General features: G+C 39.0%; 2 protein-coding genes and 2 long non-coding RNA genes across 4 annotated transcripts; 2 read left to right on the forward strand and 2 right to left on the reverse strand.

Annotated features, from left to right (window-relative positions):
* Window positions 1-65: 65 nt before the first annotated feature.
* LOC131326696 (uncharacterized) lies at window positions 66-2,644 on the reverse strand. The gene is made up of 4 exons (XM_058359555.1): window positions 1,665-2,644; window positions 1,254-1,346; window positions 453-520; window positions 66-352 (listed from the first exon to the last, which is right to left on the reverse strand). The coding sequence occupies exons 1-4, from the start codon at window positions 2,289-2,291 to the stop codon at window positions 226-228; spliced, it is 915 nt and encodes a 304-aa protein (XP_058215538.1). The 5' UTR covers window positions 2,292-2,644; the 3' UTR covers window positions 66-225.
* Window positions 2,645-2,931: 287 nt separating this feature from the next.
* On the reverse strand, window positions 2,932-22,157 carry LOC131326695 (outer envelope protein 64, mitochondrial). Its single transcript, XM_058359554.1, has 13 exons — window positions 21,756-22,157; window positions 20,915-21,067; window positions 20,627-20,751; window positions 19,940-20,065; window positions 19,316-19,498; window positions 18,992-19,136; window positions 18,354-18,522; window positions 17,622-17,756; window positions 17,338-17,538; window positions 8,073-8,200; window positions 7,925-7,976; window positions 4,283-4,352; window positions 2,932-3,421 (listed from the first exon to the last, which is right to left on the reverse strand). The coding sequence occupies exons 1-13, from the start codon at window positions 22,001-22,003 to the stop codon at window positions 3,339-3,341; spliced, it is 1,818 nt and encodes a 605-aa protein (XP_058215537.1). The 5' UTR covers window positions 22,004-22,157; the 3' UTR covers window positions 2,932-3,338.
* LOC131326697 (uncharacterized) lies at window positions 4,568-6,931 on the forward strand. The gene is made up of 2 exons (XR_009200081.1): window positions 4,568-4,703; window positions 4,734-6,931. It is a non-coding gene; the product is annotated as an uncharacterized LOC131326697 (long non-coding RNA).
* Window positions 21,962-22,258, forward strand: LOC131326698 (uncharacterized). Its single transcript, XR_009200082.1, has 2 exons — window positions 21,962-22,087; window positions 22,123-22,258. It is a non-coding gene; the product is annotated as an uncharacterized LOC131326698 (long non-coding RNA).
* Window positions 22,259-25,123: the final 2,865 nt, after the last annotated feature.

Here is a 25,123-nt window from a genome sequence, read left to right on the forward strand (position 1 = left end):
TCTTTAAATCAGAAATTGGACTCACTTCGTTCATTATAGGTAAAGGAGAAGAAAATAACAAGAAACGGCGAATAGAAAGGGGATAAAAGGATGTAAAAGGAAATGAAACCTTAGTGTTCTGAATATAAATTTGATATACACAACAGGCATGTACAAATTACATATGTATCATTTCTGAATAAATTCCAAGAAAATCAAAGATTGTTTAAGTTATAAAATTTCATGTTATTTTGCTGTTGAGGAATCAAGAAGAAATGCCTTCAAGTACTTGGTAAACTCCTTAGGCTTCTCTAAGTTGAGAGCATGCCCTGCATTCTTGATTATCACTAGCTCAGCATTCCCCCCAATATGCCTAAATATCCAATTGTTTCATTATTCAAAACACGTTAAAATGAAATTAAAAATGGTGATAATGCAAAATCAGTAAATTTAGAAATAAAAGTGTTACAAACCTTTGTAACCTGTGTCCCAGCTCCAATGGGAAGATTTGATCTTGCTCTCCCCATATTATTAGAGTTTGCTGCATAAACCATAAATATATCAAGTTTATTGCATGAAAGAATATAGTAAGGCTATAAACAATAAAATTAAACGTCTCTAGTAGTTTAAGCTTTTGAGTTGGATAAAAAATTTTAAATGGTATCAAAATGTAGTGTATTCCATCTCATACTAAAAGGAAAACAGTTTGGACCCCGTACTGACAAATCCAACAATACGGGTTGTATGAAATAGACCTAAAAAGAGATTAAACGTGACAAACCCCGGAAGTAGTTGTACAATGATAGACTCGAAAAGGGAAATTCCATTTGATGGGGGTCACAAGTGGTTTCACACAAGGGAGATGTTAGATTAATACACCACACAATGTTTGGGTATAGAATGAGTAATAATGTTGAGACCTCTTAATTTAATAGCTTAAACTTTTAGACACTAACAATATTCTATGCTACCAGAGCAGACAATAAATCATGTATTCAAACCTCATCAGGTAGTTTATGACTGAAATAGCTTGACTTGTTTACCCCGTCTATGGAAAAAAGCGTTGCTACACGTGAAGGGACATATCGAGAATAAAAAAATAAAGTAAGATTACCATCCGTCAGATAGCTTTAAAACTTTTGGGTTAGATATGAATTTCATTAGAGTACAAAGAGGGAATCTTTCCAAAAACAAACAAGTAGCATAAAGATTACAAGTTAATGCGAAAATTCGAAAACAAGTAAAATGAAATAAAAATGTGATAGATTAAAGACCTGATTGATCTTGGGAAGATCAGAAAGCTTTCGATCTTTGAGTATCTCTTGGATCAATTCCCTCTTCTCTTTCAGATGATCTGTACACATAACCTGTCCATGTCGAAATTAGTAAAACATACTGGGAAAAATTAGAGCATTTCAAGTTAAATTAAATTGTCGCTTTTTGAAGCAACAAGAGATTTGGTATTTGCAAGTTGAAATGTGGAGATGTCGAATATTTTTTAAGACTTATGTGACAATTTGACATGTTAGAATTTGGCACTACAATTGGGTTTTCTGTTGTTTGTTGTTTAGTTCGCTTTATTTTTCTTCTATTGGTTTTGTTTTTAAGCCGGTGGGAATTTTTTTTTGGAAATTGCGCACACATCGCATGTGCACCGAACGCTAGTAGAGAAGAAAGGAACTCACGAGAATGAAATCTGAAAGGATGAAAGAGGGCACCCCTCTGGCCGGCCTAACAAATGAAAGCTTCATCAACTCCCTCAGCTTCTCCACCGTCTGCGGCAACAAAATCCTCACCGCCTCCTCCAAATCCGCCACCCGAAACAATCCCTCCCCCATATCCCTCTCCTCCAAGCACACCCCCGCGCAACACACCACCACCCTCTCCACCGAAGCCGGAAACTGCGCCGCCATGCTATACCCCACAAACCCACCATAACTAATCCCAACCAAACTCACCTTCCCAACCACCCCATGCACCTCCATCAACTTCATCAAACACTTGGCCTGGAATGCTTCCGACCGGTCAGGCGCCGAAGTGTGGGACTGGCCGAAGAAGAGGAGGTCCGGCACGTAGAGGTTGTAGTGGGGGAGGAGGTGGCGGAGGAGGTCGCCATATTGCCACATTGCATTGGCACCGAAGCCGTGGATGAGGAGGAGGGTGGGTTTTGTGGGTTTGTGGGTTTTGGGAATCCAGCTGTGGATGATGGTGCCACCACCAAGGTCGGTGGCAGTCGAGCGGAGGCCGGAGTAGGCGAAGAAATAGCGGTATAACCTGTCTGTGGATGCTGTAAAGCTAAAGCGTTTTGCCATTTTCTATTTGAAGGTCATTTACCATTACATTTCCAATCTTCCCAAATGTATGTAGAGGAGGACGTCATTTCTCCATTTTGTTTCTTTTCTAGGGTTTGTACATAGAAAACAACCCTAGAAAAGATTTTGAATTCGAAACAGATGATTCTGAAAAAATCAATTATAAAGCCCAGGGTTGTGATCAGAATTGATGGAATTCAGAGAAATAAGAAATTCCAAGGGAGAAATTAAGGAGCCAATAGTGAATGTGGGCGTAAATTTAGCTAAGATGGTCAAAAATGGACTTTGCAAGAAATCATAGATAAGACTCTTGAATTACTGGTCCATATGGCTTTGGTTTCCGAGGGTCAGTTGGCCGTCCTGAGAAAGTTCCACTAATCCACAAGTTCTAAGAGAATTTACAAAAGAATAGGATCACAAGTTTTAAGGGAATTAACCAAAAGAATAGGAAATCTCTTTGACTAAAAGGGATCAAAGGAATTACGCCCATTATAATTATAAACATGAGACAACGGCGCTCCCTTATTGGATGCGATACTAGAGTTCGAGTCCTGCTATAAAATTATGCCATACAAACATTACGGATTACAGAAAAGAGAACTGTGACAGATATTTATCCATTTGAAATAAAAACAAGATGTGGTTCCAATATTTACATTTCTTCCAAAAACAAATTCATCATGATCCATTGCTTCAGAAAGATAACAGCATGTGAAAAAATTACAGGCAACTCATCAATGTTCCACAAGGCCACAGTAGTACCACAAAAATCCCTTGCACAAGAGAATATTCACCAATTGGGGAAAAGGAGGAATAAATATAACTTTGAAAAAAAAAATGTAGTAAGCCAACAAACAGGGCTTACGGATCACTTGTTTTCTTTTCCTTTGTTTCCCTCATGTATAATTGAGCAAGGGTATCTCGCAAAAGTTTTCCTTCCAATGCTGTGTTGAACCTCAGGTGCAACGAAACAGGGGTACCTCACCATTTTCCTTCCAATGCCGCATTGAACAATTTAAATTGTCTGTGTGTGGGTGTTAGGAGCCGTTAACTTATCATTTTCCTTAGCCTCTTTTCAGCTTGATTGGCAACCTTATTTTGTGGCTCTAGGACAAGAGCATGCTTGAAATCTGCAGATACCAAATGAAGAACATGATGCCAGGGTAAAAAATAAGAGAACAACGTAATGATCTAGTCTTATGTCTTAATCAGCATGCTTCAGCAGTTCAGCTAGATCAAACATTTTCTGCAGTTCTGCTGTGTCAAGAGCGATATCTCATAAAAAGTTCATAACCTTTTCTAATTAAACTCGTCAATTTAGATCTCCTTCCCCTAACATTTCCATTAACATCCCATCCCTTTTCCGTCCCATTTACCACTCTTCATTATTGGAGTAACAAAAAACCTTTGTCTATTTCACGAATATTTTCATTTCTAACTTTTTATATCTCCTAGTCGTCCTTCACCCACATCCATCTTAACATCCTTATCTCACCTACACTCCTTTCATTTAAATGTTGTTTCTTAATTGCCCATCATTTTGTCCCGTATAACAGCTGACCATATATTTGCTCGGTTAAATTCATCTTCCACTTTTGTAGGCATCTGCAAATTGCATAAACCGCTTCACTTGAGCCACTCTACTCTGATTATGTGGTTTACATCATCCCAAATGCTCTCTGGTATAATGAATCATAAAACCTAGTAGAAAAATTGTTCATTGTTTGATATCTCATGGTATTCAGTCTTCATGTATTGGTTTCTGCTTCTATTGTCACTATCGTTACTCCAAATTATTCTAAATCCTTGTGTCCAATCCTTAGCTCCAAATTCTTGATGTATGGTAACTCTTGTTTCCGTTTCATCCAAGCATACAGTATCATTTGCCAGCTATTGTTCAAGTTACTCTTGATGTTTTTCCCTCTTCCATGGTGAAGGTTATTTGCATGCAAAAGAAACAGAATAACATACTGAGATACTGGGACTCTCACCTTGAAGAGCATCTTTATACAAGACAAGTGATTCTCTAGCTGTTCCTCGCCTTAAATAAGCCTTCACATTCTGCACAGAGAAATGGAGAACCTTACAACATTATTAGTAAAAGTTAATGAACCAGATAATATTGAAAACAAATAACCTCTTCCCCAGTGCAATTTAACGAACATAAAAAGGCTGTTACGTAGAGCAGTCTACCAAGATAACCTAGTTGGTTGTCAGTACTGAAGGTCAGACACCCTATTCAAAGGGACCAACAGCATTAGCACGGTTTTCTAGTATGAACTGTGTAAACAGAAGAGTGGAAGAGTCTCTTCATACGATGACAAAGATTATCACTGTGAAGAAGCTCAATGGAGCATGAAACACATGGTTGAACAGGACGACTGCCACTTCGTGCACTATTGCAAAAATTAGGTGCACCAGCTGCACTATTGCAAAAATTAGGTGCACCCGCAGTAATGGTAACTAATAAAAGGATGTGACACTTCTAGGCTTGGGATGACGGTGAGCATCTACCAATGACAATGCATGTATTGCAGCAAAAAAAAAAAAAAGCAATAACTTTTCTGCCATCCAGAACTACTTGTAGGCTTCTAGGTAGGGGTGAAATCGGTCCAGTTTGGTCCAGTTTTGGGCCATTGACACCACCAAACCAAACATTTCGGTTTGTGAAGCTATGATGCACATACACGGACACCGACACCGACACGGGAATTCTAAAAAAATGGAGATACAAACACTGCGGGGGACATGCCACATGTATATTTATTTATTTGTTTATATTTTTTTCAATTTTTTTTCCAAATTTAAATGGCAAAATGTGGACAAAACGAAAAATCCATAGTTCCAATACCATTCAAACAAAACAAGACATCCATAAGTTCAATACAACCCTACTGAAAAATTATAGTTTGACCCCCAATTTTTAAAAAAAAATTACACTTTGACCCCCCGCCGTGTCCCATCGGTGTCCCCAGCCATGTCCCTCTCAAAAATTTAAATTAAATTATGGGACACGCCACGTGGCATGTCCCATACGTGTCCCCGCCGTGTCCCCATGTCAACACTACAATACGTCGACCTCTAGAGGTGTCGGTGCTTCATAGGTGAAGAGTAAAACCGAAACCAGACCAACCTCAAGTGGACCAGTCTGGTATGGTGTTACCTGTTTGGTCAGTTTTTTCCATTGAAAAAAGCTCCGGAGAAATTCAAATAGATTACATAGTCGAACCACGATCACCGAGGTCAAGATCGAATCACAAAAAAGGAGAGGGGTAGAGTAATCATCAGTGAGATGAAAAATAGAGTATCACCTATACATGAACTCTGATCTTCACTCACAACATATATATTATTGCAAGATCGATCAAGAGTTGCAGAAGTTGAATCCACCGAATCCTTCCTTTGACATGAAGGATTCATATCTGATGAGATTAAGCAAATGATCCTTCAGTGGAATTCAGAGAGAGAGAGATGTGCGGCGCTGGAGCTAAGAGAGAGGAGAATGACAGATTTTATGGTTAGGGTGAGATATCAGATGGATGGCTGTGATGATTGAAGAGGTCGAAACATGAATGGTCCAGATTAGAACTGGAATGCCTAACATAAATACTTACAGTGAGTTCAGTTCGGTTTGGTTGATAACCTATTCACAATTGTTAGAACATGTGTGAACATTAAGTCCCACACAAATAAATAGAAAGAGGGTTGGACCTTAACATACAATTGGGTGGCTCACCACTTACAAAGCTTAGCCTTTTAAGTGGAAATGGGTCCTTCGATGTATATTGGGTCCAAGCAATGTGATGTACTCTGTCGTTACTCCCATACAACTTGGGCCTTGAGCACGTAGTGATAGGTCGATGCATCATACAAACTCCCAACAAGTGGTATTAGAGCCGATGTCTGACGATCTATGGGAAGACTTTCGGTGTGCTACGAATGGACTTGCACGGAGAACACTCAGTGAAGCAGGAAAAATGCAAGGTGACTCACAATGAAGCAAGGTGGCTCGATGTTGGAGTGTTATATTGGATGGCTCTGTATCGATGGAGCAGATATCCCAGGTGACTCCCGATCAAGGTTCTAAATACTATACCGGGCATGGCAACGTTTTTGTCAATGGTACGATACGTACTAGTACCGGTGTTATACCGAGTACTGTTTCTGATTTATCGTGGTAAATAAATTTGAATTATAAATATTATATATTTGCTGAAAATATTAACCTTCATTTAGTAAAACCCAACAATAGCAATATTGTTGTTGAAAAGTGAACAAATTTTACAACTTAAATACAAAGTAAACAGCAAAAACAATATAAATATATTAAAGAGAATTGTTGTATACTAATGTGGTGTGGTATCCTCCACACTAGATAATCTCCAAAAAGTAGTTGTACTCTTCAATACAGCTATTACACTTCCACTGATTTTGTTTTCTCCCAAGCACCATTAATGTCGTCGGCTAAGTTGAAGAAGAAAAGGCACAGACCAAGTTTGAAGAGGCGTGGAGGAGAAGACTTAAAGATTCAGTTCAAAAGGTGAGATCGGTGAGTTCTCGCGGAAATAATCGCGGGAATGCTCTAGCCTCTAAGAGACCAGATGGTCCGCATCTGTCCGTTCTCTCTATTTCCCTTCAAATTTTTTTCCACTGGTTATACGTACCGCCGGAATTCTCGATATTGGCCAGCACTATCACGTACTGGCCGGAATCGCCGGAAAATGAAATCAGACCTATATGATACCAGTTTCTTTGCAACGGTACGTACCGGCCGGTATGGAACGAGATCGACAACCTTGCTCCCGATGAAGCAAGGCAGCTCAATGATGGAGTGGTATGATCAGTGGCTCTGAATGATGGAGTGAGTGCGGAATAAGCCCATTTGGGAGATAGGGTTAGAGAGCAGTAGATCAGAATCAAGCAGGAATTTGGATGCAAAGAGAGAGATATCAAGGTCCAATGGACGGTTCACACATGAGGGGGAGATTTGTTAGAACATGTGTGAACGTTAAGTCCAACATCTAATAAATAGAAAAATGGTTGACCTTAATATACAATTGGGTGGCTCACCACTAACAAGGCTTAGCCTTGTAAGTGGAAATGGGACATTCATTGTATTTGGGTCCAAGTGATGTGGTGGATTCTCTGTCGTTACTCCCATACAAATTGGGGATTGGGCACGTTGTGGCGGGTTGATGCATCGTACAAACTCCCAACATCACTCATGACAACCAAAACCGAACAAAAGATGAAAACTGGACAAGACTGAAATTGCTCATCAAAGAACAAGACAAGAATTTACAGAAATTTTTCCATTGAAGGAAACATTCCTCGAGTGTTGAAAATATAGGCTAGAAAATGAAACCTACATTGCAACACATCACATACAGATTAAAACAACCAACTACACATATAGGTACAGGAGTTTGTTTACTTCCAAGTCAACCTTATTTTCTTAGTGAGATATGCACAGAGGGAGTATCTAACACTTCATTGGAAATGGAAATGGACATCGCTGCCTATATATGTCACTGCTCAAATGGTAGGATGTATTTTCCTGCTGCTTTTCAAGTTTCTAAGCTGCAAAATATATATAATTTGAAAACTACGAAATATCACAAGATAGTTCCAACCTTCTTATCAAGTGAAATTGCCTTGCTGCAGTCCTCCTCAGCTTCTCTAAAGCTGCAAGGACCAAAATAATGGGTGAATAAAGGCTTCAGAAACATGTAACAAAGTGCATCTTTAACAAAAAAAAATAAAGTAATCGATAAACTATACCATCCTAGTTCCAAGTAAGCAGCAGCTCGGTTGCAATAATAAGTTGCATTTATCTCACTCAACTTTATAGCTTCACTGTAGTAACTTACAGCCTTATTCCACTGTCTTCCCTTAAATGCAGCATTTCCCTGCAATCGGTAAGTAAATAATTCAGAAAATTTAGAACTACAAAATAACATACTTTATCACATCTCAACGTTTTAATATAACTCATAAAAAGATTAAGCAGCCAATGAAACTGTCAGCACAATAGCTTTAGATAAGCAACCATTGCCAACAGAATAGAACCCAAAAACAGCTTTCAAGGGAACCATATAAACAATATCTAGATTCGAGCCATGGTGATACACAACACATTGCCCCACTGATAGAAAGGCTTTAATCCAACACCACACCAGATATAACATGGAATCACTCTTTGGAAATGAGAGCCATAACCAACCATCATAGAAGTGTGAAATTCTTAGATTTAACTTGAAAAATATAGAAATTGAAGGCAGACATGAAACAAGTGTTGGGAACATGTGTGAAGGATTAAGTCCCCCATCGGACAAATAGAAAAATGGTCGGACCTCAATATACAAATGGGTGGCTCACCACTTACAAGGCTTAGCCTTTTAAGTGGATATGGGTCATTCAATGTATATTGGGTCCAAGCGATGTGGTGCGGACTCCGTGGACCCCAACGAATAGGGCCTAGGCTCACACGGAGAGACATCAGGCGGATTAGACTCCTAACAAGTGGTATTGGCTGACGATCTTTGGCGGACTCAAACCGATTTAGTGAGCTTGCATGGAGACTCTCGATAGAGCGAGAAAAATCCAAGGTGGCTCTCAATGGAGCAAGGATGCAGGCGGAAGCATGGAGGCTCTCGATGGAGTAAAAGTAGGGGTGAGCATGGACTGGATTGGTCTGATTTTATAGTAAACCAAGAACCAAACCATACCTACATGTTAAGAATTTGGAGAACCAAACCAACCCATAAAATTCATATAACCAAACCAATCCAAACCATTAAAAGGCGGTTTGGTTTCGGTTTTGAACCATGGTTCGCTCGAAATTGATATATCATTCCCGTAAACTATTTGAAGTACTTAAAATTGAATACCAAAACTTATATTAACCTAGCTAGTTATATAAAAATCACCAAAACTCACTAACACCAACTAACTAAATAAGAGTAGAATACAAGAAATTAGCGAAGGAATAGAGCCATGGAATAGAATATTAGAATAGAAAATTCGTAACCAAGCGAAAAGAGTGAGAAATCAATTGACTTAGTCGAACCTATGTATAGTGTATTGAAATTGTAGGAATAGGTTATCGCATATAGAAATTTAGGGAATCAATTTGGAAGTAAAATAATAGGATGGTGGAATAGAGAATTAGATTAGAAAAATAATTTTATTTAATGTATTTAAACATACTTTATTATAGTAAATGTGTGTGTTATACGGTTCGGATCGGTTTGGAACCAAAACCGTTAACGTAAATCCACAGACCAAACCATTTAACACGGTTTCTACATTTTTAAAACCAGAACCAAACCACATCACTAAAAAACCAAACCAAACTAGTCGGTTTGGATTGGTTTGGACTGGATTCATGATTTAACAGTTATTTTGCTCACCCCTACGTAAAAGAGATGGCTCTCGATGGAGTGGGTGCGGTGAAGTCTGGTGTTAACTCAGTGTTAGAGAGTAAAAAGATCATGGATCAAGGGGGAGTCAAGTGGATCAAATCGAGGGGGAGTCAAATGGATCAAATCGAGGGGGAGCTAGGCCCAATGCATGGTTCACACATGAGGGGGAGATTGTTGGGAACATGTGTGAAGGATTAAGTCCCACATCAGACAAATAGAAAAATGGTTGGACCTTAATATACAAATGGGTGGCTCACAACTTACAAGGATTAGCCTTTTAAGTGGATATGGGTCATTCAATGTACATTGGGTCCAGGAGGCGATGTGGTGCGGACTCCGTGGACCCCAACGAATTGGGCCTAGGTGCACACGGAGAGACCTCAGGCGGATCAGACTCCTAACAATAAGATCTTAGAATTGCTTTTAGTCTTATTGACAACACAAAGAAGAAACCAATGGAGTCTCACCGAGTCACCACCAAGCGCCAAGAGTTCAAAAATCAAAAGACTTAATACACACTCAATCCGACATCCGGCGGTCTTGAGTCATCGTAGTATCCACCTATTCCTAGAGGACAACCTCAGGCACTCTTCCTACTCCTTTCGCCTATCTGCACCCTGATTCTTAATATCTACGAAACATAAATCGTATTGTCACCAATGATCCGTCAAGTCACTGAGAACTTTTCAAACCCTTTAAAAACCCTTCCCCCAGCCACTTCCAAGGCAAAGCAAGCGAAAAAGAGTAAACATCTTACCTCTCAAGCTTCCTTTTGACGAAAAACTTGGAAGTTACTCCCACATTTGTTCTCGGTCCAAAATCACGAGATACATTCATTGTCCCATACCATACCGAGCTAGATTGAACTCTCTAGTATATAACCCCTGGGTAAAACACCTTCTGGGCTCAAGGGACACGCCTATCCTCCTGTTGCAGGAGGGGATTGAACTGCCATTGACATGGTTAAAGATAGGATGCGTCGCCAAAAACGTGGTGGACGAATACAACACAGTAGCATGTGGCCAAGCCTCTTTCAGCGAGGAACTCATCAAAGCATGGGATATGCTCCCAATACATCACCTCCGGTTACATCGAACACCGGGAGACCTCCCAATACACACCCACCAGCTACGCAATAATGTAGAGCTGATCCTACCATATAATGTGCACCACGCCGAAATCATTTTGTCTGACTTCGACCAGCTACACATGTTAGCTGTACACCTGAAAATGTACGGCCTGCCGTCATACCAATTATCTATAACAACCTTCAAAGCTCACAGTCCAACTAAAGGATTGGGGCCTGTTTTCATATTTAATCAATCAAGTAGCTATAACCACAACATCCCACGAGGATGAGCTATAACCTCCCACTTGACGCCCAATGACAATTCTATTTTGGAATTGCCACGGAGCCCTGAGTGGTCACACTACACCGATCGAATTTGGTGATCATTTCCAACAGTTGGCTCGAAATTATTCATAAACAATGGTTCATAATTTATATATATATATATATATATATATATATTATTGATTTATACACGTGGCGTGTCCCTCACCGTGTCCATATCCACATTTTTTTAGAATTGTTGTCCCTTGTCCGTGTCTGTGTCTGTGTCTCTTAGCCCACAGCGCGGCGGGGGTTACAAGCTCGACCTAATTGGGGGCTTGAAGACTACCCTAATCTCAGCCCATAATGCCGCCGTCAGGATTCACAAGCCTAGCCTAATTGGGGGCTCGTAGACTACCCATGCCCGAAAATGGCCACCAAATGTGCTCAGCACACGGGGTGACCGCCATCAATCAAGAAGTTGGCCTAATTGAGCCACGCCAAACTCAATGGACCAGGTGCCTTCTCACATAAACGTTCCTATCACCAAATCCCTTCCCTCCTTTGCTGACTAGAGGAAAGAACTCCCATCAACTTTATATACTCAAAATGATATATTGTCATAATCGGGTGCCTCCTAATATGGTTGTGGCTTGCCTCACACCATTCATTGTCTTACCAATTTTGCATCTCCATAGACTACCGAAATATTACACATTCACCCAAAGACCACCTACATCACACGCCTGGCACCATATTATATTAAAAGGGCAAAAAAAAAAACAAGACTTCATATTTGATTCATCAAGTGCAAATGAAAGTGGATGGTGACTAGGGTGTCAGAGAAACAGTTTGGGTTCATGCCTGGAAGATCAACCATGGAAGCTATCTACCTATTAAGGAGATTGGTAGAAAAACACAGAGCAAAGAAGAAGGTTCTCCATATGGTTTTCATAGACTTAGAAAAGGCTTATGATAGGGTGCCTAGAGACATCATATGGTTGGTTCGAGAGAGAGAGAGAGTGACCAAAGGGTATATCTAGGTGATTAGAGACATGTATGAAGGTGTCATCACTACCATTAGATCATCAGTAGGAGAAACAAGTGAATTTCCAATCACTGTAGGATTGCACAAGGGTCAGCCTTGAGCCCGTACCTATTTGCCTTAGTTATGGATGAATTGACGAGACAACTTCAGGAGGATATCCCATGGTGTATGATGTTTGTAGATGACATTGTCTTCGTAGATGAAACCGCCAGAAGTGTTAATACGAAACTAGAAATTTGGAAGGAAGCATTAGAGTCAAAGGGTTTTTGGATAAGTAAGAGTACAACAGAGTATTTGCTGTGCAAGTTTAGTGGTACCAGCAGTGTGCATGAAGAAAGAGTGATGATCCAAGACCAGGATATACCAAAGAGTGATCATTTAAGGTATTTAGGCTCAATTATTAGTAAAGATGGGAGATTGCCAATGTGTGACTCATAGGATCCAAGTGGGGTGGCTTAAGTGGAGGAGCAATACTGGTGTACTATGTGACAAGAGGGTACCCACAAAATTGAAGAAAAATTCTATGGAACTATCATAAGACCAGCGATGCATTACAGGACAGAATGTTGGCCTATTAAGAACAACAGGTGAACAAGACAAGTGTAGCGGAAATGAGAATGTTGAGGTGGATGTGTGGTAAGACTAAATGAGACAAGATTAGAAATGAAACGATTTGTGAGATGATAGGTGTAGAACCTACAGAGGAAAAGTTGAGGGAAAATAGGCTAAGGTGGTTTGGGCATGTCTACCCTAGACAGGGAGATGTAGTAGTTAAGAGAGCGGATAGGATAGCTTTGGGTAGCAATGCTACGGAAGGAGTAGACCTAAATTGACATTAGATGTTGTGCGCAAAGATACAAGTATAATGGGTTTGTGTAAGCAAGTGGCTCTTGACAGAGCTCAATGGAGGAAAAAGATTCATGTTGCCGACCCCAAGTGATTGGGACATAAGGCTTGGTTTGGTTTGGTAAGTGCAAATGAAACCAAAGGCAAGAAATAAAAAGATTTTTCCTCCAATAACACTATTTAGCAAACGTTACATAACACACAACTACATCAAGGAAAAAAAAGAAGAAACTACTAATAGCTACTAGAGTGCATAAAAAAGAGAGGAGAGAAAGCCGCTATTTTATTCGCTCAAGCCTTACCCAACATAGCTATTTACATCAAACTCCGAAGTTCCCACTCTGTCTGGCTCCTTAAGCTGCCCAACGAGACTAGCGTCTTGCTCCTCTAAATGAGCCACAATGGCTCAAGCTTCTTGCAGCTTCTCTTCTAGTTGAGCCATGGCGGCTTTGGTATCTCCCAACAAGAGTCTCATCTTTTCTATCTCACCAGACAACCGGGCCACGTCCATTTGAGCCGCCATATGTGTATTTCTTTCTATTAACCACATCAACTTCAAGCCACTATTATGTAATGACAACAATTGCTCGTGGAGAAAGCTCAAGTCACCACCGCTAATTGTGGATAATTTTATCTTTCCTAACACTCCAAATAATTCCCAAAAGCGTAGCAAATATTCTCTAGTAACAGGTGACATGCCCCGAAGGCAGCGCTGTGGGCCGAGTGTAGGGTAGTCTTCAAGCACCTAATCAGGCTAAGCTTGTGACTCCCATGCCGCTATGGGCCAAGAATTGTGTGACAATGACTCTTAAAGGCGATCAAATGCGTGGCGAGAGTATTGTAAAACAATGACTTATAGCAGTGTGTGACGAGTTTATGCCATGAGACCGAGTCTCAGGGGGTTTTCTTTGTTTGGAGAGTGAAATACTGGAGACTTTGAAACAATTGGTTAGCACGGTCACTAATAAAATCCAAATCACATCTTGAATAAAATTTAGACTTTAGACATTTACAACACAAATGGCATATCCACCAAAACCCGGATTTCGTGTTGGCAAAAACCCAATTAAGTGCATTGGAGTTCTTAGTCCCATAAGAGCCATATCCCACTCAATGAGTTGGGGATTGGGGGATCCATGATGACCGAATTGGTGAATCCAAGCATTGAGCTCATTTGCTTGCTTGGAGCCCCTTTAAGTCGGGTCAATGTGACCATGTCAAGAAAGATCTTGTAAAAACCCATATTAAGGGCTCCGCAGTAATTTCATAATAGAATTGTCATTGGGCGTCGAGTGGAGAGATCATAGCTCATCCTTGTGGGACGTTGTGGTGAGAGCTCCTTGATTGATTGATATGAGATTGATATGAAGGCAGGTCCCAATCCTTCAATTGAACTAGGAGCTTTGAAGGTTGCTATAGATAAGTCGTATGACAGTTGGCCGTAAGTTTCCACGTGTTCGGCTAAAATGCATAGCTGGTCGAAGGCGGAGGCCGAAATGATTTCGGCGTGGTGCACATTATACGGTAGGACCAGCTCCACTACACATCATTGTGTAGCTAGTGGATGTGTATTGGGAGGTCTCCGAGTGTTCGATGAAACCAGAGGCGATGCATTGAGAGCGTATCCCATGCTCAGATGGGTTCCTCGCTGAAAGAGGCTTGAACACATGCTACCTTGTCGTTGTAGTTGTCCACCACGTTTTAAGGGATGGCTCCTGTCTTGATCCATGTCAGTGGCGGTTCGGTCCCCCCCTGCAACAGGAGGATAAGCGTGTACCCTGAGCCCGAAAGGTGTTTACCCTAGGGTTATATACTAGAGAATTCGTTCTAACTCGAAATTGGGGATCAAGAAGCCATGGTTTAGTTGTTTTCAGGAAAGAAAATGTGAGTAAATTTGAAGTTTTCTGTCAAAAGGAAGCTTGAGATGTAAGATGTTTACTCTTTTACGCTTGCTTTGCCTTGGAAGCTGACGGGGGGAGGGTTTTTAAAGGGTTTGGAAAGTCCTTGGTGACTTGACAAATCATAGGTGACAGGATGAGTAATGCTTCGGAGATATTTAAAAGACAAGATATGGCGGTTCTTGATTCATAGTTATGACTTAGACAGGTGATTCCTAGTACCTCAGAGATATTAAGAATCAAGGTGCAGGAGAAAAGAGTGGGAAGAGTACTTGAGGTTACCCTCTAGGAATATGGTGGATACTGCGATGACTCAGACCGCCGAAGATGGGGGAGGGGAGAGCTTAAGACGGCCTTAGAAAGAGAGAGGGATGGCAATGGAGAGTATGTGTGTTAGGTGTGCCTTCAAAGGGTAATAGATAGCTTGTCTTTAATCCTCTTTATATAGGAGCTTAAGAGCCTTTGGGGGGAAGGAAGTGTGCCTCTCCTCATTAATCTAGAGCAGAGTACAGATTCTTCATTGAGTGTTATGTTCGGAACTAGAGTTCTGTATCAAGGGACTCCTGGAGACAGTTGGATGATATATGGAGGCATGTGTCATTGCCAGATGGTAGATATGATACAGGCCCCTATGTATCAGCTTGTAAGCCGAAACTGCAGGGATCTTCGGATGTCGGGTGATGTTGGCGAGGCCCTCTCTCACTATGACCGGTCAAGGAGGAGCTTACCTCATGGAGAGCCATCCCTTTACTCTAGTTTCCAAGCCACATTCCTCCTTAGGTCCCAAGCAAGGTACATAGGCCCTGCTCCTAGCCTAGGGTGGTGTGAAGACTGAAGAGTCGCCATAAGTAGCTTTTGGTCCTGCTCAATGTGCAGCGGTCATGTAAGCCGTGTAAAGGATGGAAGGTCCTTCATAGCCTCTGGGGGCCGAGGAGGCATGGAGGGTCCTCCGGTAGCCTCTGGGGCAGAGGACCTCCAAGTACCGACAATGAAGTCCACCATCCACACAAAGAGGTCACGGCTATTTGGTAATTTTATATGGCTGGAAGTTGTGGTCCTTATGGATTGGGGGGTAGTCCATCCCAAGCCTTAATGTTGACATATGCTGGATGATGAAGGGCCTTGGGATATTAACTGGACATTGGCTGGAAATTTTTTGGATGTGACTTTTCATGAGCCTTGTGACTTTTCATTTAGGGAAGTTTGACCACATACTGCATGCAACCATTAGATAACACATTCATCCAACCCAACCATCTAGGGCATAGGAACAGTCTTTGGTACTATACACATTTGGAGCTTATAAATTGATGTACTTCAACAGTTGAGATATGAATGAATGAATATATAAAAATCCTGCGGCTTTATGCTGTGTTTGGATGAGTTTTTGAGAAATTTTTTGGGGTTATGAGTGGAGAGAGAAATAGAGTAATGATTGGAAGTAGGGGTAATGAGTATTTTTTGAGTTGGAAATTTTTTTCCAAAAATCAAACCGAGCAAGGTGTGATGCCTAAGACTGTCTAGATGTGAGGCCTAGAATTCTTTTATCTCACGTCCACTGTTCGCAGCGTCAAAATAGCCCCTTTTCTTTGTGTTTGAGCGTCGTTAACCCTATTCCAAATCTATCCCACATCACTAATCTCTCTAGTTTCTGAACTAAAATCTCATTATGGTAATCTAACATGACAGGAAGCCTTAAACATGTGGGCACTTGAAACAAAAGGCTACAACATATGGTTGCATCCATTTCTGACACATTGGTATCTAGTAGCAAAAATCACAGTAACAGACACACAGCTACAGCCTCAGCATCATATCATCAATGCACTAATGCATGTAGAGAATGTAGGTATTCATCTTATAATCTATATCATTGCCCGTATATCGCTTCTTATTGGTAAATTAACTTGCTAAAAGAATACTAGTTTGATTGGAACTTTACACTATCAAAATCGTATACACTTGGTGTTATTAATATTGAATGAATCTAATACTGAAAAACTTGGGTCCTGATCAATATTGTATGTATTTTCAGATATCCAAAAGTCAAAAACGTTTCCTTTTCCAGGCTAACTGAAGGTCCAGTTCTGTACACCAAAAACGTTATTTAAGAACATTGTTTCCACTGAAATTACTGAATAACTTGTCTCATGACACCAGTTGATTCCAATTCCCATATAGCTCTCCCACAAGCAGATTTAAATGGGCAGAGAGGCTACACTAATCCTATGGAATGCCTTTCTGAAAGGGTGCAGAGAGACAGAAGAAAGCCTGATGAACAAAGGAAAGCGCTTAAACTAAAAACTCAAAAACTTACATAAGGCACTGCACAAAAAACCACCCAAGCAAAAAGCTAGGGGTAAACATGCAGAGATACATCTCAGACCGAAAAGATTTCGAATTCAAAATCAATTATCATGAACATTGTTGTCAGATTGGGCCTATTTCTTGCACCTTCCAAACTTCCAGATTACAAGTAGGCTAGAAGAGAACAAACCTTTTCTTTCAACAGTTCAGAGGCATCCATGTGGCCATTTGTATCTGGCACTGGTGATGAATGGGACACAAGGCTAACTTGCTCCTGAAGAGACGAGTAAGTATCCAAAACAGTATCAAGAAGAAATTTATCAGCTCCATGGAATGCTAAGAAAGAGACAGAGATTGGACAGCCATCATGCTTGCCAAATGGAATGGTGACCTGAGATAATGAAACAAAGAATAATAGGTCTATATAACTGGCCAGGGAATTACTTGAAAATGTAGACTGAGATATGAAGTTACCTGACAACAACCAGACATACTTGCTATGCTCAGTAGGGCAAATGCTCTGTCATGGAACTCAGCAGAGAGACCTTTCTTTGAATTAAGTTTCATTGGAGGATCAGCAACTGTGGGGACTACTAATATTCCATCATCCTAGGAGAAAACAATAAAGGTCACTGGGCAATAAGGTGCAAGTGAATGTATGATACAAGAATAGTAACAATGCCCATCAGATACTACATACACAGAGTACATGAAATTAGGAAACAAAGCGATGACTCCAAAGTAGAAGAACATGTCTTTTTGAAACTTCCAAAACATTTTACAGACAACGATCTTCCATTCTCACTAGTTTGCCTCCCAAATCGGCACAAACTTTGCGCTCCTATGGCTTCCTGGTGATTTCAGCCTATTAAACAACAGATATGACACGATTTCAAATGTGTAGAAGTGAATTGCACAAATTTATAATTCTGATCATGCTGTCTTTCCTAGCCATGCATCTAATGAGTAGTGACATTTAAACCTTTAACATGGCTATGAGAATTCCCAATAAAAGACCACAACATTACGGCAATAAGAATGGGTCTAGACTTGTTAATCTAGACTGGTACTGATTCTCATTTCTGGTGATCAAAAGAATGAACATAATTGAGAGGCTCATTGCTCTCAACAAACCATAGGTTACATGAAGTATGAACGATATCTTCTCATGTACAAGTAGCTACCAGCAATGAAAAGTAACTGTACCTTCAAGAGACTCCGTAGGGCTGCTCGCATTTCAGTTCTGACTTTGTACAAAGTTTTAACGTTCTCATGTGTAGCATCAACTGCTGCATTCACGTGATCAGCGACATCAGATGCTAATCTGGGTTTGACTGCTTTAACCCATTCTCCATGATTTGTTTTAAATTCGTATCTGAGATCAGGGCCTCGATTAAATGGCGATATCACATTTACAGCTTATGTATTAAACGTAAAATGAACATCACAAACTCAAATTCCAAAGTTCCATGAGTATGGACTATGGAGTACAGACCATATTCAGGGGGAAATGCACATTATAACATATAAAAGAGGAATGAAATGCACATTTCCTAAGGCCCCCATCATGTTGGGGCAAGCAGCTCAACCCAAGAACCCCTCAAGCCCCCACAAACAATACTAGCTATCTCCATCATCAGACAAAGACAAAGCTCCCAGCACATTGCATATTATTTCACCCTAGGAAGCTTAACTTTACTACAGAACACCCAAATCCCAGAATCAGGAAGGTATCTTCCAATTCTTCTTCTCCTTTTCCTTTGTATATGCATTTATTTGCAGGTGTGCATGTTTGTTTGGGATGGAGGGTGCATGACTAAAATGAATAAATCAACTTTAAATACCTCTGCAGTAAAAACATAACAGATGATAGAGCTTTCAGAGTAGATATTCCATCTTGCAAGGTCATTGACTCTTCACGGAAACCTCTTAAGCTGGGCACGTTTGCAGCAACATACTGACCAAAATTCACATGTCTGGGTGGTTGGTCTGCAGAGTCAATGAGGCCAAAAGATAATATATATAAACATGCGACATGTTTTGGCCTACTACAATATGATGACATCGCTGAAATCTTGTAGCAAACTAAAATCTTCACATCAAACCATCAATGAAAACTCCACTGAAACACGGAATCGTGACAGAAATATGATAAATCTTTGACTTACACCCGGATAAATTTTCAGTTACTCTGGTTATAACTTGTATACTCTTCTGCTTTGGAACCTTGGAAAGCTGGAAGAGATCATCAGCTATGATAAAGCATCTTGTCCTTCTAGGTTCCACCTGGTTCAGTTGAAGTAGAATGTGCCCAACACGATGTAAAATTGATGGATCACGTGCAAACCATCCTAAAAGATTAGTATAGTCACATACAATGTATCAGTAAAATAATATAGAAAGAACCACAAGATAGGTGCAGACCATAGACTCGGAAGTGGTGATACATTATAAGTACCCATAATGGACATGTTAACTCAAGAATAGGAGAAGAAATTATCACTATATCAAGAACCCCTTAGATTTATTTAATCAAGAAATGGTAGGAAGAGAACATTAGCTAACTCTGCCAAGTTAGAAAGGCAAGTCATATTCACAAGACTCTTCGTTTAACCATGCCAACTAGTTCAACGGTTGGAACTAAAACACATGGAAAATTTTGTTTAAAGGCACACAAAGGGCATGGCAGTCATATCTGCATAGTTAATACTTGATAAGGTTATAAGGGTATACGACGATGAGTACTTCGAAGTCACTTCATAGAAAAGTATAATAGAATGACAACGACATACCAATTGTGTCCAAACTTTGCGAATTTGGTAGAACCCCAATTGTAGCTACAACCCCATGGGATGGTCGGCATCCAAGTATACCACAAAATGATGCTGGTGTTCTCACACATCCAATTGTATCAGTACCTAGGCAATTATCGGTGATGTTGATCAGAATGCATAACTGCAAAGCTAGATTTTGGAAAATGACACCAACTTACAAGAAGAGAATCCAGTAAAAGATTCCACAACCCACACTAAACCATAGACAAATTTAACTTTCAAATATCTTAATTCGCCTTAAATACAAATTTTTGTATTCAAGGGCCAGGAAAAATAACAAAATACACCTACTATCTGTCAACAGCAGTTGACTTCCAAAGGACAACAGTGTGCCACAAATGTTAAGACCTGAAGTAACATTTTTTCCAAAAAAAAACAAGAAAAAAAAGTAAGATATGGTAGAACGAAGCCATTTGAACCACCATACCCCTCGTAATCTCCAGAGAAACTGGGCTTTAAAAACAATACAAAAAAAAAAACGACACAAAGCATCACCACAAATTCAAGATAGTAAAAAAGGAAGAGAGGAAAAGAGAAACATGCAATAACAGAAGTAGACACATTTCCCAATACAAAAATCTAACAAAACCATAGGTGATTATGGGAACAAAATCCCTACTAAACAACGTGGAATACAAAGTATACCAAGAGCAAAATCGACAAATCCAGCTGCAACAGCCACAGCTGAACCACTAGATGATCCCCCAGGAATATGGGATGGCATTCGTGGGTTTGTTGGGGTTCCATAATGCACATTTTCTCCAGTTATCCTGAAATATACATATAAAACTCCAATTATCCTCAACTCAATTTGTCTGTTCGTGTCTCAATTATTCACACAAGACATGATTTAATGGATTAAGTACCAAAAAAATCTTCATCCAAAGCAAGCATCACAAACTACAGTACTGCAGCTAGAGGAAGGGCATATACCCGAAAGCAAATTCATCCATGACGGTCTTTCCCACACAAGTAGCCCCATTCTTTAACAAAGCCGTCACCACCACCGCTGTCTTTCCAGCTGCCTCATGCGTCCTCTTCCAGTCTGGATTACCAAACCCAGTCACACAGTCTTTCACGTCAAAACTGTTTAGAAACAACATAAAGCCCTTTAAGCAAGTTATGCATAATAATACACATGTACAGATAATTGTAGTATATGCATGCATGCCAAAGACCAAATACATATCCAAGTATAACATATGGATGCATGAATAGATATACAGATGTCGACATCAAAAGGTATATACATACATAGCCGTACTGGTGTACATATATATATTATTCCCATTCTATGCACGGAATGACATATATCTACTATCATCAACCAAATTTTTAAGTGAGTAAGAATTAACGCAAATTAATTAAAAATTTTGAAAAATATACACAAAGCAAACAAAGAAAAATATATAACAAAGCCCAAATCTCTCTCTCTCTCTCTCTCTCTCTCTCTCTCTCTCTCTCTCTCTCTCTCTCTCTCTCTCTCTCTCTCTCTCTCTCTCTCTCGTCCCTAAATTGTTGGTATTTTGTTTGTTTGCTTTTTTGAACTTTCGTTAGAATATATTAATGATCCGTCTCCAAAAGCAAAATCAGTTCACTAAAAACTAAAACAGAAAATACAAAAAGTAAATATGATCAGACAAATTTAGGGAGAATGGGGCCTGAATACATCTCTATATCGAATTGATAGACAATGCATATATGCAAAAAGCATGATAATATATACACGATAAACAGATGTTCGAAACGAGGTTAAAAGTCATAGTTTGCGAACATGTCCTTGACGGCGAATGTGAGACCAGAGAGAAGGTGTCGAGCAGCGGGCGGCAGCGGCTGGGGGAAGGGGAGAAGCTCGAAGCGTTCGATGAAAGCACCCAAGTCTTCTCTCTCTACCTTCCTCGCTCTGAGTCTCCGCCGCCGCGTCTCGGCGAGAATGACGATTCCGGCGACGGTGACGCCGATCACGACCCAGACTTTCGGGTTCGAGACGCTGATCTTCCCCAGGCTAAGTTGCTTCGACATAATCGAGCTGATTAGTGGCTCAATTTGATTGATTTGTGGGAGTATTTGGAGGAGACTTGTAGCCAAAGTTAGGGTTTTGCGAGGGTTTTACACAGAGAGAGAGAGAGAGAGAGAGAGAGAGAGAGTTAAGAGAGAGAGAGATTCCGGCAGCTGATTTTGAAAGGGTTTTAGAGAGGGGGGGAGGGTTTTACAGAGAAATTCTCGTGCGGGATTCGGGGATTGTACTGGAAACGTGTAATTGCACGAATATTCCTTGCTGGATTTACTAATTTAGGATGCAATTTCAATTTATTTTCCTACTTTTCAATTTTGGGGCAATGTTGGGAAATCGAATGTTTGGACCAGTTTGTGCACATTTTAATTAATTTCGGACTTGAAATGTTAGGCCCTCGTAGAATTAAAATATTTGGATTTTGGACTTTGCGATTCGACTTTGCGACCTCATGCATATTTGGTTATTATTGTTTTCTGTGTGTGATTGTCTTATTTTATATGTCAATCTAAATATAATTGTATTGAGATTCAAAATCAAAATAAGCAAATAAGTCAATAAGACTGTGCAATCCAAACGGTCCCTTAGCCTTCTTCAGTAATTAATTTTAACAAAAAATAATCTACGCTTAGAGCATCCGCAATGTAATAATCAAAATCAAAAGATTGCTAAAATTAGCAATGTGTGTTTAAGAAAATACTCACATTGTAATAATCAAAGTTAGCAACCTCCTAACCAATAATCAAATTTGGGCATTTGAATAATCAAAAGTAACAATATAGGACTTCACATTGCTAACTTTAGCAACCCTCTAAATGAATAATTAAAAACTGACGTGGCAAGTTTTAATTATTCACTTTTAATTATTTTGATTATTACATTGCGGATGCTCTTAGATTCATGAATCAAAAAATTAAACTGCAGAAAACCATCTAAAATTCCTAATGAGCTATTTTGATTAGATGGGATTTGATTAGAAATTTTGTACTAAAATGCAATTTTCGCTTTTGAATGCAAGTATCAGGGTTTGACACTTCCATTCATAAGATATGAATATCAATATATATTACAGAATGTTTTATTGAATAATTCTCTCTTTTAGCACTATTATTTCATACTCCATTAGAAAAAGAAGAGAAAAGTAACTCGTTAACTTTTCATATCTCTTATCTCCTCGCCTAATAAAAAATAAAAATAAATAAATAAGCATCATGTTTAGAGGACTTATTTAGGTTTACATCCATGAATTCATCATTTGTATAACAAATTTACCACCTTTGTCGAAATGTTCATATATTACAAATTTATTATGTTAGACAAAATTGCCATTAGCAGTTTTTTTAAGATTTTGTCATGTGTGGATACCAAATTTATCATGTTTGTCAAAATTGTCATGTTGATTAATAAATATAATAGATTTATCATATTCCATAAATATATCATATTCAATCAAATTATTATAGGTAACGTAATAAATGTGAGGTGATAAATGGAGAAAGAGAGTAGCGTTTAGGGTTAAACAAGGGCAAAAGGATGACAACTTATGTTGTGTTCAAATAACAACTTTGAAAATTTTGGAAAGGATTTTTGGGGTAATGAGTGGAAAGAGAAATTATAATAATAATTTGAGATAAAGGTAAGGAATAGAGAGAGATAGAGAGAAATGAGATTAATGATTGGAGATAGAGATAATAAGGGCTCATTTGGCTAAATAAACCATTTGGCTTTTTTTTTTTTCTTATTCAATTTTTTTTCTCATTTGTTAGTTTTTCGTCAATTTTTTGAGGATTATTGCTTTGTCATGCGAGAGAAAGCTAAAAAGTAAAAAATTATGATAGAAATCGAATTTTTTGTGAATAAAGACGAAAAAATTGGCTTATTTTCATCTTGATTGAAAAAAAAAATTAGATTTTGATTATAATTTTTTACTTTTTAGATTTCTCTCTTCATGACAAAGCAATAATCCTCAAAATATCGACGGAAAATGCAAAAAAAAAAAAAATTGAATAAGGACCAAAGATAAAAGCCAAATGACTTATTTAGCTGAATGAGGCCTAAGTAGAGAGAGAAATGAGAGTAATGATTGAAACTTGAAAGTATGGGTAATGAGCATTTTTGGAGTTGGAAAATTTTTTCAAGTTATGATCCGAACAAGGCATTAATGATTCAAACCAATTAGGATGAAAACTTAACTGTGTCCATGGTACATGATCAATATTTAAGTTCCTCCAAAAAATAGTACATATAGATTTAAATTTTGCAAAATGTAAATGTGCTCATAGAAAGAATGATATTTACTCATTCCAGAACACCTTCGTAAAAAATAAATACTTATTTTACCTTTTTAAACTCAAAAATAATATAAACGAAAATTAATTTTTCAATTTTTTGTACCGTTCAAAAGATCTCAATAAGATCTATCAAAACAAGATTCATATTGCTAGGAAAATTATTTGTGTAAACACATTATTTTTTAGTTTGAAATTGTCTTCTTAAAAAATAAGTACTCCATCCGTCCCTTTTTTTGTGTCCAGTATTTCATTTTGGGTTGTCCCTTAATAAGTATCCATTTTGTAAAGTTAGGGAGGTAAAAGTTGGTGTATTGTCTATTTTGTCCCTAAAAGTAGATTTTATTTTGAAAAGTCAGTGAATAAAAGTGTAATGATGATCGGTAAGTAGGGAAAGTGGAGGAAAAAATTGATGTGAAAAGTGTAATGATGATCGGTAGTGTTCGGTTGAGAGTTTAGTTTAGTTTAGTTTTGGTAGTAGGTAGAGAGAGAAATAGAGTAATGATTGAAGATAGGGGTAATGATTGGAGAGAGAAAGAGAGAGATGTGAAAGTAATAATTGGAGAAATAGGGTAATGATTGGAGAAAGAAGTAGGGTAATGATTGAAAACAAAACTAAAACTAAGTTGAGAACCGAACAAAGCCGATCGATGTCTTTTTAATAAGTTGGAGTTACAAAGCAGGACACTTAAAAAGGGACGGAGAGAGTACTTAAAATGAGTTCTAGAACAGAGGTCAGTCCATATGACATATACAGAATATATAAATTTTGCAAATATTAACATTAGGAGGGGGGAAAATCCAAAATCTCCCTGGTTGACTGTACGTGTTTGTGGAGGT

Source organism: Rhododendron vialii, chromosome 5a, assembly GCF_030253575.1.
Source record: "Rhododendron vialii isolate Sample 1 chromosome 5a, ASM3025357v1".
Lineage (NCBI taxonomy): Eukaryota > Viridiplantae > Streptophyta > Magnoliopsida > Ericales > Ericaceae > Rhododendron > Rhododendron vialii.

What these genes read in the sequence shown, in the direction of transcription:
- LOC131326696 (XM_058359555.1), bottom strand. Translation starts at nt 2,291, where the DNA reads ATGGCAAAACGCTTTAGCTTTACAGCATCCACAGACAGGTTATACCGC. An exon ending in TCCTTTCAGATTTCATTCTC is followed by an intron (nt 1,347 to 1,664) that starts GTGAGTTCCTTT and finishes CGACATGGACAG; the next exon opens with GTTATGTGTACAGATCATCT. An exon ending in CTGGGACACAGGTTACAAAG is followed by an intron (nt 353 to 452) that starts GTTTGTAACACT and finishes TTGGATATTTAG; the next exon opens with GCATATTGGGGGGAATGCTG.
- LOC131326695 (XM_058359554.1), bottom strand. Translation starts at nt 22,003, where the DNA reads ATGTCGAAGCAACTTAGCCTGGGGAAGATCAGCGTCTCGAACCCGAAA. An exon ending in ATGGATGAATTTGCTTTCGG is followed by an intron (nt 20,752 to 20,914) that starts GTATATGCCCTT and finishes TGTATATTTCAG; the next exon opens with GATAACTGGAGAAAATGTGC. An exon ending in CTGAACTGTTGAAAGAAAAG is followed by an intron (nt 8,201 to 17,337) that starts GTTTGTTCTCTT and finishes TACCGATTGCAG; the next exon opens with GGAAATGCTGCATTTAAGGG.